This window comes from Lithobates pipiens, unplaced genomic scaffold (assembly GCF_037356315.1).
Source record: "Lithobates pipiens isolate NorthernLeopardFrog02 unplaced genomic scaffold, aLitPip1_a1.2 Scaffold_19, whole genome shotgun sequence".
NCBI lineage: Eukaryota > Metazoa > Chordata > Amphibia > Anura > Ranidae > Lithobates > Lithobates pipiens.
Window position 1 is genome coordinate 556316599 of NW_027507764.1, and position 15360 is coordinate 556331958.

At 44.3% G+C, this 15360-nt stretch overlaps 1 protein-coding gene across 1 annotated transcript in view; it reads left to right on the forward strand.

Moving 5' to 3' along the window:
- Nucleotides 1–15360, forward strand: part of NSMCE2 (NSE2 SUMO ligase component of SMC5/6 complex) — a 379808-nt gene that overhangs the window by 349693 nt on the left and 14755 nt on the right. Inside the window, exon 5 of the mRNA XM_077493326.1 lies at nt 10957–11054. Within this exon, the coding sequence (XP_077349452.1) occupies nt 10957–11054 (98 nt within the window). The remainder of the gene's footprint in view (nt 1–10956; nt 11055–15360) is intronic.

The following is a 15360-nucleotide window of genomic DNA, read 5'->3' on the forward strand; positions in this document are numbered from 1 at the left end:
CTGACTGTGTTCTAACTGTAGGGGGAGGGGACTGACTATAGGAGATGACAGATCTTGGTTCCTAGCTATAAGGAACTCACGATCTGCATCTCCTCTCAGAACAGAACAGGGATTTGTGTGTTTACACACACATGTCCATGTTCTGCCTCTCGTTCCCACGATCGCTGGTGACCGGCAGACATCGCGACCGCCAGTCACGAGCATCTGCATCCCTGTAGTGCAGCAGGCACCTGCTATCCCTCTTAAAGGAGCCCTACGTATAGCTACGATGGCTCTAATGTAACTACTAGGAAGAAAACTTCACATTCTTGGTAAAAAGGTTATATCTGCAAATCACAACCTCGTCTGACGTGCAAATGGGACATTTTTAGCAAAAGTGGTTGTGACATACAGTATATGTTTAGCTCTACTGAGACGGGCAAGGCCTTTTGTTGCAAGCAAGTGCCGTTAGACACTAGTCGCCATGTCTGTTTTTACGTAAATAAATTTTTTTCATGCACTTCAAGCAGATGAATGACGGGCATTATGCTTTTTGTTGTGGTCCTACGAGGAATTCTTCAAACATTCATAGCTGCGAACCTTTCTGGTTTATCAACTTTGCTGACCCTGGAGCATCTGAAATCTGTTATTTTAGTCAGGTAGTTGATAAATAAGCAGGTAGATCAGTCAATGCAATAGAATGACGAGCATTGGAGATTTGTCATTGTAGAGCTCCTCTCCAGGGTGTGGATAGAAGGTGGGAGGAAGGATACTGTACATGCATGTAAAGTAGTGTGAAAATACCTACTTAGGCCTGTCATAAAGAACACATGAAAGCAGCACTTACGCATCTGGAGCAGCTGGGTGACTCACAGACCTCACAATATAGCACAGAATTAGCTCGAGGTGAATGAGCTGCATTCATACATTTATTTATAGCTTCTTACGTCTACATCCATTGATCACAAGTAGATAAGGTGGATTACTTTTAGAGTTGGAGGATATCGCTTACCTTTATCAGCCGGCGCTAGGCTTCTACTTAAAGGCCAACGCAACCTGTCTGGAAGATATATTAATCCATCCATAGACGCGAGATGGGGTGGACAGCAAACCAACTCGGACCATTCCGTAGAATAATCATTTCATAAATATGTAGAAATTTTTTTTTTTTATCTTTTTCCAGCCAAGCTTTCATGTTTATACTTTTCAGCGTTTTGGCTACAATCAGGTGTAGCATATGTTCTTATCAGGAGAGAGAACGCTGGCTCCTTCGGGCCGGGATGCGCTGGTTAGTATCCTACCTGATGGTAATAAGGTGAGAATGGTGGGCGGGATCCTTTTTCCTCACAGAATCTGGCCTGGGTCCCACAGGCTTGACCCCGGTTGATGGCAGGACTCTCCCTAAGATCTAATGCCTTCCTAAATTAAATGGAGCTGCAATTGTATGGCCTGAAACTGGGAAGCGCAAGGAGCTTCCGATGTGCCCTCTGGGGGTGGCGTCCCAGAGGTGCCAGAAATACACTTTTGGGCTGCACCACACCATTGGTGGTTCACTGGCACAAGGACACGTCACCTATGCTTTTCTTGCACTACATGTTTGGATGTGGCCTATTGGCTAGCCAAGACCATTTTTATACTGGCCGAAAGACCCTCTGTGTATTGCTCGGCACTTTTTATGTTTGTTTTGTCACTATTTATTCATGGCACCAGCACTGCATGTGTGCTGTGTTTTTGCAAAGAGATGGAGGCTGTAGGTCATCAGGGGGATGTTCTGTGGCTTTCAGGGTTTTTGCATCTCCCCCATTTGGAGGAGTATCTCTTCAACTGAGCCCCTCACCAAGTACTTGGTGGACTGGCTTCAGTTGGTCCCTAAGGAGTAGGGTCCACTTGGATTCAGCCTAGGAAACGCGTTGCTTCTGTCAGGAGCATTGTGCCCTGGGAGGTTCAGGGTTAGAGGCCCTTTTCTTTGGAGGATTGCCCATTCTGTACCCTCTGTACACTCTTTTTGGTGCTGTGATTTCAGGTTTTTTTTGTTTTTCAGGGGTTCAACAGAGAGAAAAAAAACATTTTTATGCTCTGAGCAGCAATCCCAGGCTCCTGTGCGAAAAACGTTAATTCAGGAAAATCCACTTCTCCCAAGGCTGGTTGGCCAGAGAAATGGATGAACAATGGTTTTCTAATCCAACAGTCACCAGCCCAATATGACAACGAGCATGTCATGTGTGTGAGTAACCTATGGTTTTCTTGGTGCTTACTCAAAGGGGCTTTACCAAGCCAGGACCAAACTCTTTTTTGCTCTTTTGTGCCAAATCCTTTAGTCGCTAGCTGTTTAATTTTTTTTCGTAGTTATTGTGGCCACACTGCAGACCATTCTTGATCAAAGCCAAACATAGCTCGGCCTATATTTGGGAACCGCATAAGAAGCCTTGCCTTTATCCAGCATTTACTGTGTTAAATGTACATTAGATTAAAGTTTTCTGTCCTGGATTACTCTACCAGGCAGCTCCCCACCCTCAAAAAACATAACAAAAAAAAACAAAACACCCCACCCTTGTGTAACTAATGGCTGCAGCAATAAAAAATAGGCTAAAAGCCTGGTTTACCCATCTAAATCATAATACATCTGGTTCAGTCTTCTATACTGCAAAGTGGGAGGGTTCTTCTTTGGGTGCCTACCTCACTGCCTGGGTGATGTGGATGTTTCCTATTGGTTGTCCAGTGGGGAGGGTTCTTCTCTGGCTCCGAAAGGCTGCAACGGCGTGATCACCTGATTACACTCCCTAATGTGGCACTGCAGTGAATGATATAATAGCAGACTCAATGAAATAAAAAATAGCTTTGGAGCAATTTATGGAATTGTGGGAGCAGCAGGGGATGGTGGTGCTAGGAATTGGGGATCCTTTAAATGTTGCAATTTCTGTCAGGTTCCTGTTTCTATGTGATACCACTGGGGAGGTTTTTGTGAAAGATCTACAAGAAATGGGAGGATGGCACTGACCACAATAAGTCAGAAGTTCGAACCCACATCTTAACCACATCTGTCTTTCTGGTCCAAGGGAGAACCTGTTATTGTGTGATTTTCCATCCCGTCCAACCAGTAAACTCGCCAATAACTGGCTAATTAAGGGCCTTTGTTCATGGGATTTATAGGTATATTTTACACTCACACCTGGTGCTAAAGAAACTGTTATGTATCTACAGCCTACATATAACTCCATGGAATGTGATCTTGTGCATGATGTGCTGGACAGTGCTAATCATCAGGAGAAGGAAACGGCACAATGATGTTCTCAGTCATTTTAACATCCCTCGACACTTAGCAGTCCTCTTCTAGCACCCCTTGCACCTAACAATTCATGTGGCAACCCTCTGCATTAAGCATTCATTGTAGCATTCCTCTGCCCTTAGCTGTTCTTTTATCACCCTTCCGCCCTTAGCTCTCCTTGTAGCACCACTCTGCCCTTAGCAGTCCTTGTAGAACCCCTAAACACATTGCACTTCTTGTAGCACCCCTCTGCACTTAGTACTTCTTGCAGCACCCCTCTGCACTTAGTACTTCTTGCAGCACCCCTCTGCACTTAGCACTTCTTGTAGCACCCCTCTGCACTTAGCACTTCTTCTAGCACCCCTCTGCACTTAGATTTTCTTGTAGCACCCCTCTGCACTTAGCACTTTTTATAGCTCCCCTCTGTCCTTAGCAGTCCTTTTAGCACCCCTCTGCACTTAGCACTTCTTGTAGCACCCCTCTGCACTTAGCACTTCTTGTAGCACCCCATCTGCCCTTAGCACTTCTTGTAGCACCCCTCTGCACTTAGCACTTCTTGTAGCACCCCATCTGCCCTTAGCACTTCTTGTAGCACCCCTTTGCACTTAGCACTTCTTGTAGCACCCCTTTGCACTTAACACTTCTTGTAGCACCCCTCTGCACAAAGAACTTCTCGTAGCACCCCTCTGCACTTAGCACTTTTTATAGCTCCCCTCTGCCCTTATCAGTTCTTATAGCATCCCTCTGCACTTAGCACTTCTTGTAGCATCCCTCTGCCTTTAGCTGTCCTTGTAGAACCCCTAAATACGCAGCACTTCTTGTAGCACCCCTCTGCACTTGGCACTTCTTGTAGCACCCCTCTGCACTTGGCACTTCTTGTAGCACTCCTCTGCACTTTGCACTTCTTGTAGCACCCCTCTGCACTTTGCACTTCTTGTAGCACCCCTCTGCACTTTGCACTTCTTGTAGCACCCCTCTGCACTTTGCACTTCTTGTAGCACCCCTCTGCACTTTGCACTTCTTGTAGCACCCCTCTGCACTTTGCACTTCTTGTAGCACCCCTCTGCACTTAGCACTTTTTATAGCTCCTCTCTGTCCTTAGCAGTCCTTGTAGCACCCCTCTACACTTAGCTGTTCCTTGGCTGAGTTGCTCATTTGTTTTTTAACCAGTTTACAAGAAATGACATTGAGGTGTTGCTGGAATGTAGCACAGCAAGAGCAAAGTGTCTAACTAATCGAACAGCTCAGGGTGACGGAGCAGAGAGAGTGTTGCTTAACTCTTCCTGGAGAAAAGTTAGAAAGCTTTAAATTATTTACTGTATGACCTTCCAGGAAGCTGGGAAATATTTATCTGCCTATCTTTGATTTTTCCTCTTGTTTTCAAGAAATGTCACCTAAACGCGAACTTGCGTGACATGACAACGTAATGTGATTCTTACACGTTTTATTTATTAAAATGTTTGAAAGACCTGTGAGCTAGAACTGACTAGACCACGAGAGAGGATCCGCCAAACCTTATACTGCAATGAATAGCACAATGGCAGCGAAGGGCCCCCTCGCCAATTCACCAACAGTACAAACAAATGGGAACCACCCCAACCTATAATGGGCCTTTGCAGCAAGAAGCATATGGTAGAGCGACGCATTGTCGAAAACCATCAAAATTTCCCAGCTCACTTACATTGGTGAAAATAATTATTTGATCCCCTGCAGATTTTGTAAGTTTGCCCCTTTTCAATGAAATGATGGGTCTATATTTGTTATCATGGGTGTATTTTAAATGATAGAGACAGGATATCAACCAAAAATCCAGAAAAAACACATGATAGAAATGTTATAAATTGAGTTGCAGTTCAGTGAGTAAAATAAGTATTTGATCCCCTACCAACCAACAATAATTCTGGCTCCCACAGGCTGGCTACAGTAGGTGCTCATGTGGTACACAGATTAGTCCTGTCAATTTAAGAAGGCGCTCCTAACGACAACTCGTTATTTGTATAAAAAGACTCCTGTCCACTGAATCTCTTTCTTCCATTCAACCCACCATCATGCGCAAGACCGAAGAGCTGTCAAAGGATGTCAGGGAAAAGATTGTAGAGCTGCACAAGGCTGGAAAGGGCTACAAGATCATCAGCAAGAAGCTTGGTGAGAAGGTGACAACAGTTGGAGAGATTGTTTGCAAATGGAAGAAAAAGCAAATAACCACCAATTGCCCTCAGTCTAGAGCTCCGTGCAAGATTTCGCCTCATGGGGTGAGGATGATCATGAGAAAAGTGAGGGATCAGCCCAGAACTACACAGCAGGAGCTTGTGAATGATCTCAAGGCAGTTGGGACCACAGTCACCAGACAAACCATTGGTAACACAATATGCCGTCATGGATTGAAATCCTGCAGCACCCGCAAGGTCCCCCTCCTCCACAAGGCACATGTACAGGCCCATCTGAAGTTTGCCACTGAACATCTAAATGATTCAGAGAAGGATTGGGAGAAAGTGCTGTGGTCAGATGAGACCAAAATTAAGCTCTTTGGCATTAACTCGACTTGCTTTGTTTGGAGGAAGAAAAATGCTGACTATGAAAAAAACAACTATGAAAAATGCTAAGAACACCATTCCTACAGTCAAGCCTGGAGGTGGAAACTTGGTGCTTTGTGGCTGTTTCTCTGCTAAAGGTACTATCCAACTTTGCCGCATTGAGGGGCCAATTGACGGGCCATGTATTGTAAAATCTTGTTAAAAAAAAAAAAAACCTTCTTCCCTCAGACAGAACACTGAAGATGGGCCATGTAGGGATCTTCCAGCATGACAATGACCCAAAACATACTGCCAAGGCAACAAAGGAGTGGCTCAAGAAGAAGCACATTAAAGTAGCCAAGTGGCTCCTTACATTGTCGTGTGCCCGACCCAGCACTGGGGCTGCTCGCCTTTCAATTAGAAATTCGCCGGCCGGAGAATTCCTACTACCAACCGCCAATATGGCGTGCGTTCCAAGCCTTCAGACCAACAACCAAGGTACCAGATATGGCATCGGAGAAAGCATGACCAGATACCGCCTCGATGTACGTTTCGTCAACGTCTTCAGGAATTAGGTTTGTAATTAGCTGATTTAAAATTAATTAGAGCACCCCACAAATCGCTAAAATACACCTATGATAATGATTATAGACCCTTCATTTCTTTGTAAGTGGACAAACTTACAAAATCTCCAGGGGACCAAATAATGATGTTCCCCACTGTATCAGCCTGCCTGAAACAAACCAAATTGACCCTGTCTTAACTGTTCACATTACAGTTCAACTGGCTTGTATTACACAACCTAGTAATGAAATATTCTGGACGAGCGTCTAGGACAGTAAAGGCAAAACTTGGTTTTTATTTTGACTGGGTGTTCTTTAACGAAATCTGAAAGGAGAAAAATATGTGGGCCATTGCTTACCTCCTTTTTTTTTTTTTTTTTTTTTTTTTATAAATATTGGCTTTGGCATGCTGATGCAACTTTTTTGAGCTGAATTCGGACCTGAAATGGACCAAAAAATGCACAGGAGTCCTGTGAAATTCGCAGCGCTGCAGAGATGTGTGAGCGCGAGCCGGTCACAATCCCCTGCTAGGCGAAATTCGCAATCGTGTGAATCCAGCTTAAGTCACAAAACAAGTGTATGTAACAAGTGAAGTCAGAGTTCTTTATCTGTACACTTATTCCAGGTAAATGACTCGGTTTGATTTAGTTTTTATTGTTTTAGTTTTTTCTTTGGTCAGAGTGGAAAAGGATCAGAAACACTGCCAGGTTTTTATTGCTTTGACCCATTGGAGGAAGATTTCTTGCTCACTTCCTGTCCTTAAGAGGCGGGGTAGGAGGGACAGCAAGGTTTTTAACCTTTGTGAGCTTCTTATTGCTGTCTGTGCTTTGCTGTCTTAGAGCTCAGTCACCCCAATGCCTTGCAGTAGAACATGGTAGTCTCGTGTTAAAGCGGGACTCCGCGTTTTTTTTTTTTTTTTTTTTTTTTTTGTTTTTTTTTTTTTTTTTAAAGCCAGCAGCTACAAACACTGCAGCTGCTGACTTTTAAAATAGTGACACTTACCTGTCCAGCGCGCCCACGATGTCGGCACCCGAAGCCGATCTCTCGATCGTCTCTCGGGTGCTACCGCCGCCATCTTGGGTATGGGTATCAGGAAGTGGAGCCTTTCGGCTTCATTTCCCGGTTCCCTACTGCGCATGCGCGAGTCGCGCTGCGCAATAAGGATGGACCCGCTGCCTCTGGGATCCGTGTGTTTCCCAGCAGGCAGCGGGGGACTTTCGGAAAGGGGCGTAATCTACGCCCCTTTCCGCAGAGAGCCATCCCGGAAGTGGGTGCAGATACCTGTACTGTACAGGTACCTGCACCCCCCTCCCCCCTGAAAGGTGCCAATTGTGGCGCTGGAGGGGGGGAGGATTCCAATGAGCGGAAGGTCCACTTTAGGGTGGACCTCCGCTTTAACATGCCTTGCGTTAAGCAGCCCTTTCATATTGGATAGGCTTACATAAAAACCATGCTTGCAACCATGGGCGTCCGCAGGTAGGGGCAAGGGGGGTCAAGCGCCCCCCCCCCCCCCTTGGAATCAGGGATCAGATCTTAAATTCAGTACAGTTGTGTGATATCGGGGTGCGGGCAGTGCACCTCAAATCACGGATGATTCACATCTTTGTGTTGTGCTGTGTTACAATGCAAATGCACTGTAAGGTGAATTGGGGTGCCATTGAGACTTATTGGCACCACATCTGTGTTTTTTGTTTCCAAGAATTGCAGCAATGCGCAATAAAAATATAAGTTACAGCAACACACTAATATAAATGCGCCCTTAATGACCCTGTTCTTTTTCAGAGGCTAATATATGCAATTACATACATCCTAGACCCAGTCTGTATGCACAGCATGGCCGCTTGCTGACTTGGTAGAGTCCACAGACAGCTTTACTGTTCAATAAGTTCTACATTCTACCCAGTTCTTCATTAACCAGCAACAGAAGCCTTCGATAATATTTGAGGAATTTTTTTTTTTTTGCTGTTTTTTGGTTATCCTCTACCCATAATCCTCTCTGCCCTGGACACTGAGCGAATACATATACCAAAATAGGACTAATGGGGTGAATGTCTGTCATTCCAACCCAGCTGGTATGTCCAAGAGTTGTAGAAATGCTACTGGTCATCAGCTGTCCTGCTTCAAATACTGCTTTATGCATTGACATACCTCCTTAGGCCCGGCCTGTCTGGACAGTGTGGTCATCAGTATGGTCATCTGTTGACCACACGCAGCTTAACTCTTCAATAAAACACAGAGCTGAAATCCAACATAGCTTTACTTAAGATATATAGGGGATGTTTTTTCATCCATTTAAAGTGTAAGAGGACCGTTACTTTCCTAAGCCCAATATAAAATGAAACTATGTTGAAGAGCATAAGAGAGCAGATAGTGTCTAGCCAGGGACTGTAGTGATTAGAGACTAAACAGGAGGCGGAACAGATATTAGCAAAATCCTCTCTGACCAAATCTCAAAAATAAAATATTAGCTGGATTTTTTTTTTTCTTAAACCGGGTTTGGGTTTTGAAGCTGAACTTAAAGTGGTTGTACACCCTGCACAACCACTTTTACCTACAGGTAAGCTTATATTAAGGCTTACCTGTAGGTGCTTGAACTATCTCCTAAACCTCCACAATTTAGGAGAAAAAGAGGAGCGCCGATGACTATGGTGCATGCACAATTTAGAAAGGGCACGTCATGTCGTAACTGGTGGCTCCCGCAGGCACACAGCTCCAGCCAATCATAGAACCAGAGTTTGTGGCCCCGGAAGGAAGAGGGGTGAAGATGGACTCTCGCTGCTAGTGGGCACAGTGGTGACATAGCCGGCTTCGGTTTCAGGTAAGTGACACATAATGGGCTACTATGCGATGCGTACTACCCCATTATGCTTTACCTTTGCAGGGAATTAAAGAGGAAGTTAAACCCATGCGAGTTTACAACCTCTTTAAAATATAACTAAAGGCAAAAATTTGTTTTTTTTAGTCTTTGATGGAGCACCTAGGGATTAGAACGCTTGTGCGTTTTTATTGCTGCCTGTCCCCTGTTAAGGAAATTCCCCCTCTCTGTTTGTCCTGTTTACCATTATCATTAAAAGTTCAAAAAGAAAAGTAATAGAGGGGAAATCTTCCAATGGGGAAGATTTCCTTTAGTTTGCAGGGATTTCCTCTCCCTTTCTGTTTGGCTAAGGGACAGGAAGTGAGGGAAAATCTCTCCAATGGGACACAGGTGGCAAAAAAAATAAAAATCTGACGGGGTTTATAACCCTCAATTGCTCTGTCCAAAATGAAAAAAAAAAAAATGTTTTGCCTAGAATTCTACTTTTAAGGCAAATATAAAAGTCTAATACTGTAAATGCCTCTGTGTATTCAATAATACATCATTATATTGTTTTTTTAATGGAAGCATTGAAAGTACTTGAGTTTGACCTGGCATCGTCCCTTTGCAGTCCCTGTACAGCAGATCTCATAACGAGAAAAGAAGAAACAGCACAAGTAGCCAATCATTTGTCATACAGTGCTCCTGTTCTAACACAGAGCATGCGGATTGGAGAAGAAAGCGGAGTGACAGAGGGATAAGTTCCTCAATCTGCTGCTTCTCCTCTCATAGTCCAATCACAAGCTGGGGGGGAGATACAAAACCTGTAAGTTTTATCATTGTTGTAGAGAAAAATCAGGTCTCCTGCCCTGCCAGTGTGGCAGAGTTGTATAAATCTCAGGACTGGATGGACAGAAATACAAATCCTTTGGTAGGTAAAAGCGCCTTCTATATATGTATTTCTTCTCTGTTTTTGGTTTTCCTAATATACGGTTTTAAATTTGATGTTACTGGAGTGAATCTAGTATTTCTTATGTACTGTCTGGGATTGTCTTGACTCGTCCTAGCACCAGGGCCATCTTGAATATTGATTGGGCCCTGGGCAAAAGGGCCCCTCCCCCCATGCAATTTCGCTCTCCACGTTCTCTGAGACATACAATAAATAGCAGCTAGACTTAAAATCAGTTTACTGTATCAGATCAGGCAGCGATTGCGATTGGTTGCCAGAGGTTACAGCATATCATTACTGCTTACTGGCTGGTTGCTAGAGGTTACAGCACTCCTTAAGGCTCACTGATTAGTTGCTAGAGGTTACATGATTTCGGCTTGTTGGCTGCTAGAGATTACTGTACAGTAATACTGCTCACTGGTTGCTGTAGGTTACAGCACATCATCTCCTCACTGCAGGGGGCAAGATATACATATGAATGCTGCCTTATTTACATATTAATGCCGTTGGCCTCAGCTATTTACATATGCATGTCACTGCTATTTACATATACATGTCACTGCTATTTACATATGAATGCTGGTTATTTACATGTAAACACAGGGTCTGCAGGTGAGTCGTCTGTGCACAACAACAGGACTAAAACCTCAAGGGACATGGGAATGTAAACTGGGATAGTTGGCAAGTATGAGGCAGCTGCTTTGGGCCCCACAACAATGACAGGGCCCAGGGCAGCTGCCCCTTTTGCCCTGCCTTAAAGACGGCCCTGCCTAGCACTGTGCTTAGCATGGATTTTATGTTATATATACTTACCTACAGCTCAGCATTTTTCTTTTTATTGGAGCTCTGCAAATCTTTTCCTCATCTTATTAATGTCCTCCTTTGTTTTTTAGTGGGTATGCCATCAGAGGAGCCAGAAGTAAATTTGGATGAGGATGAAGACATCGCCGTCACCCAGAGCATTGATAATTTCACTTGTTCCATCACACAGGTATGTTCTGTAATTTAAACCGCTTTTAAAGCAAATGTTTTATCTAGAGCAGTGGTGGACAACTCAATAAATGTACTGGGCCCCAAGTGCAGCCTCTTACATGACAGACGGGCCACACAATAGCTTATTTTTTATTTTTTTTGTAAATTGTCTTTGATGAATTATTACCATTTTGCTGAATTTGATGAGATTCATGTCACGTACACACGATCGTAATTTTGGTCGGAAAAAGCTCTGATGGTTTTCCTGACGCAATTCCGACGGGATTTCACTGAAGCTGTCTTGCATACACACGGTCACACCAAATTCTGACCGCCAAGAGCGCAGTGACGTACAACACGTACGACGGGACTAGAAAAGGAAAGTTCAATACGCAGTAGCCAATAGCTTCCAGCTCGTAGTTGAATCTGAGCATGCGTGAGTCTTTGCATGTCGGAATTGCATACACACGATCACACGATGTTTTGAATGTTTTTCCGTCTGAAAAATTGAGAACATGCTCTCAAATTTTTGCTGGCGGGAATTCGGCCAGCTAAATTCCGATGGAGCATACACACGGTCACATTTTCCAATGAAAAGCTCTCATCGGTCTTTTGCTTGCCGAAATTCCAATCGTGTGTACGCGGCATTGGTGTTTCCTACTCACTGACTCACGTTGAACTCAGTGAAGAAGATACAGTAGCCGATCCTTTTCCCAGAATTCACTACAGAGCCTGGGACACCACAGCGCACCCCCGTAGGATCTTCTGGCAAATGCAGTCCTATCACCCCCCTTTGAACGTGCACAGCCAGCATTTTTCTCATTCTTTCACTGGCTCATAAATTAGTCTAGGGGTTCATTTTGGGTTTTTCTTGGAACTGTGAACTAGGAGAGGGAGCATGGGATATCCTGAAAACTGCAGAACTGGATAACTTGAGGACTCTTTAATTTCTGGTTGCACTGTATGAACTGCTTCTCAACTCCAGTCCTCCAGGCGCCCCAACAGGTCATGTTTTCAGGCGTTCCATTATTTTGCACAGGTGATTTGATCAGTTTAATTGCCTTAGTAATTACCACAGCCGTTTCATCGGAGGGAAATCTTGAAAACATTACCTATTGGGGTGTCTTGAGGACTGGAGTTGAGAAACACTGGGCTATACACACTGAGACTCCTTTCACACGGAGGGCGTTTTGCAGGCGCTATAGCGTTAAAAATAGCGCCTGCAAAACGCCCTAAAACAGCTGCTCCATGCACTCCGGTGTGAAAGCCCCCAGGGCTTTCACACTGAAGCGGTGTGCTAGCAGGGTGTCAGAAAAAGTCCTGCCAGCAGCTTCTTTGGAGTGGCGAACTCACGGGTCCTCCACCGCTGCTCCCAATTGAAATCAATGGGGCAGCGCTGCAATACCGGTGTCGTTTTGTGGGTGTATTTAACCCCTTTTGTGCCGCTAAAGCAATGGTAAAGCGATGCTAAAAAAAGCGCCGCTGACTCCCTAGGCGGCGTGGTGTGAAACGGCTCTGAATGTCCCCCCAGGATCTCCATGGTGCTGGTGGCCTGTGCTCTTTGCAGAGTTAAAAGCTACACACCGTCATACACATGACTAAGGCCTATGTAAGAAGTTGAAACGCATCAATAATTACAGGTATTGATTCCTTTTAATCGATGGATCTAATAAAATGGTATGTTTTATTTTTTTGAGACATCATGGTGCCAGATTTTTTTTCTCTTATTATATTGGATGTTTGAATACCTGAGTACTGGGACTGTTTGAGCACACGAGTCTCTATCTCATCCTGTTTATTATTAAGGGTTATTTTGGGGTAGTAGCATGATTCTAGGAGATGTACACACTGTCAAAGACTCTTTTTGAGGGTATTTGTAATTATGACCCTCACGCTCTGGGTTTTATTTCAAAGCTATATTCTCATCTCACATCATCGTTTTCATATTTACCTTCATATGCTACACGTTGGGTTGCAGATCTGAACATCTACTTAGAACCGGAGGATTGGGGGTGGCATTTGGACTACAACTAACTCCTCCTCACGAAATGTTAGCCATTGAAACCAACTACAAGGTCCTCCTTGTCCGAATTACCAGATATCTACCAACCTACCCTTCTACCTGCTTTAGAGGATGTGCCTGAACAGGGGACTCGTTTGCATGTTTGGTAGACATGTCTGGTCGTGCAGCAATTCTGGGCAGAGATTTTCAAAATCCTGCCTGCTCTGTTAGAACGCCCCCTCATCCACGACCCTAGCTTTGCATTATTGAATAATTGTTTCTCCGATCTCACGAGAGCACTCAAAACTCACTAAACAAATCTTGACCGCTTCTAAGCAAACTATAGCCAAGGCTTGGAAATCCACATCATTATGTCTCTTGGAAACTTAAAACAGGGTTACTCAATCCATGATCCATGGTAAGATTGAGTCGTCCATCGTAAATAGAATTTCACAACATCTGAAAGTTTGGCAACCTTGGGTGAAGCATCTTCTCCCACCACACCTTGGTCTTTCGCTCCTGCAGCCCTAATTCCAACCCTATTGTCTGCCATCCAACCGCGGGCAGCAGACCAGTGCCATGATTTTCCAATCCCCTGACCCGTCCACCTCTCCCGGTCCCTAGTAGAGTAGGTTGCCTTGAAACCTGTCCAAAGAGCCAAAAAGATTGGGGGCCGCTGATCTAGCAGACAGATATCCTCCTGCTCCTTGGTAGGCCGAAGGCCTCACTCTTTCCCATCTCATTTTTCTCTCCTTTATTTTCTTGCTGTTTTTCCTGCTTTTTCTTTTCCTCCCCTTTCCTTCTTTCTCTTCTCTGTGTGCCCAGAACATACAGTACTGGTTACCTGTTTAATGTTTTCTGTACCTTACTCACTATTTGGAATGCTATACACCTTAAGATGGTACTTCCTTTGGGGGGCGGTTCTTCCCCTATAACCCATCTACTCCAGTACACTTTTGTACCTTTGTACTATGCAAAATGCTTAATTATCCTCCTCTATGTATATCTATGGATGATGTAAAATTTCTGTGACATTAACCTATTCAGACTTTTGGTATGTTCTGCTCTCTACTTTTAATACCAATAAAATCTTTGCACAAGAAAAGCTACACACTGTCAATTGCCTTCAGCACTAGGGGTCTTCTACTCACATGGCCACAGGATCATTGGTTGCCTCCTACTGAGATCCAGCAAATTCCTAAGAAGGGAGATGTAGACTCACACCACCATAGGATAGCTAGACTATTTCCCACCCACTGCCTCCTGGCTTTCTCTCCAGACCCAACTTGATCCTCAGACACGGATCTGCAAATAGAGCCCCCCCCCCCCCCCCGCTAAGTTTAGCTGGGACCTTGGTGGCTTCCTCTAGGATCCTGCACAAGGGATGCAGGACCCAGGAACACTGCAAACTGCTGCTCAGGCCTCAGACTATTTATGGGATCTTTCACCACCTTCTGGGCACACCTCCCCAGGCATTGGCTGGAGTACCATAAATATTCAGGCTGCCTACACTGCTCTTCCTCCCACTTTACAGTACTTCTAGAATCCTCTGGGAGACAGGGGAGGTAACGTAGCAGCAGCGTGTGAAACACTGAGCAGCCCTAGATAATCAACCCCTGCTCCACGGATTACAGGGGATCAAGACTAAATTTACCCAGCCTGCTCTATACTTGGAGGGTGCTACATGTTTTTGCCATCATCAAGTTGGCTGAAAGTGGTTGCAAATGCCTGAAAGTGGGCAATATTAAAGTGTTACTGCAGCCAGAATGCTTTTCTAGTTTTGTTTAGGGCTAAAGGCTGACCTCCAGCCTTCCCTTCAGTCTTGCAAAACTGTACCGGCTCCTCTCTCTGTACTGAAATTGCTTACTCTGTTTCACTGCACGCTGTGAGCTTCTCACAGTGTGCATTAGAAGCTGCAGCAAGTCGGATAGAACCTGCCTTATTTCCTGGCAGGACATCCAACATCATCTAGTCATTTTTACTTGATGTGTATTTTTTACATGAGCGGTGATTGCTGTCAAAAGTTTTCTATGTGTCCGCCATAATGTCGCAGTCCCGATAAAAAAAATAAAAATCACAGATCGCCGCCATTACTAATAAAAAATAAAAATGCCATAAAACTATCCCCTATTTTGTAGATGCTGTAACTTTTGCACAAACCAATCAATATATACCTATTGCGATTTTCTTTCTTTTCTACCATTAATATGTAGAATACATATCGGCCTAAAATGAGGAAAAATGTATATATATATTATATATATTATGGCAAAAAGAAAAAAAGAATGCGTTTTTCTTTCAAAATTGTTGCTCTTTTTTTTTT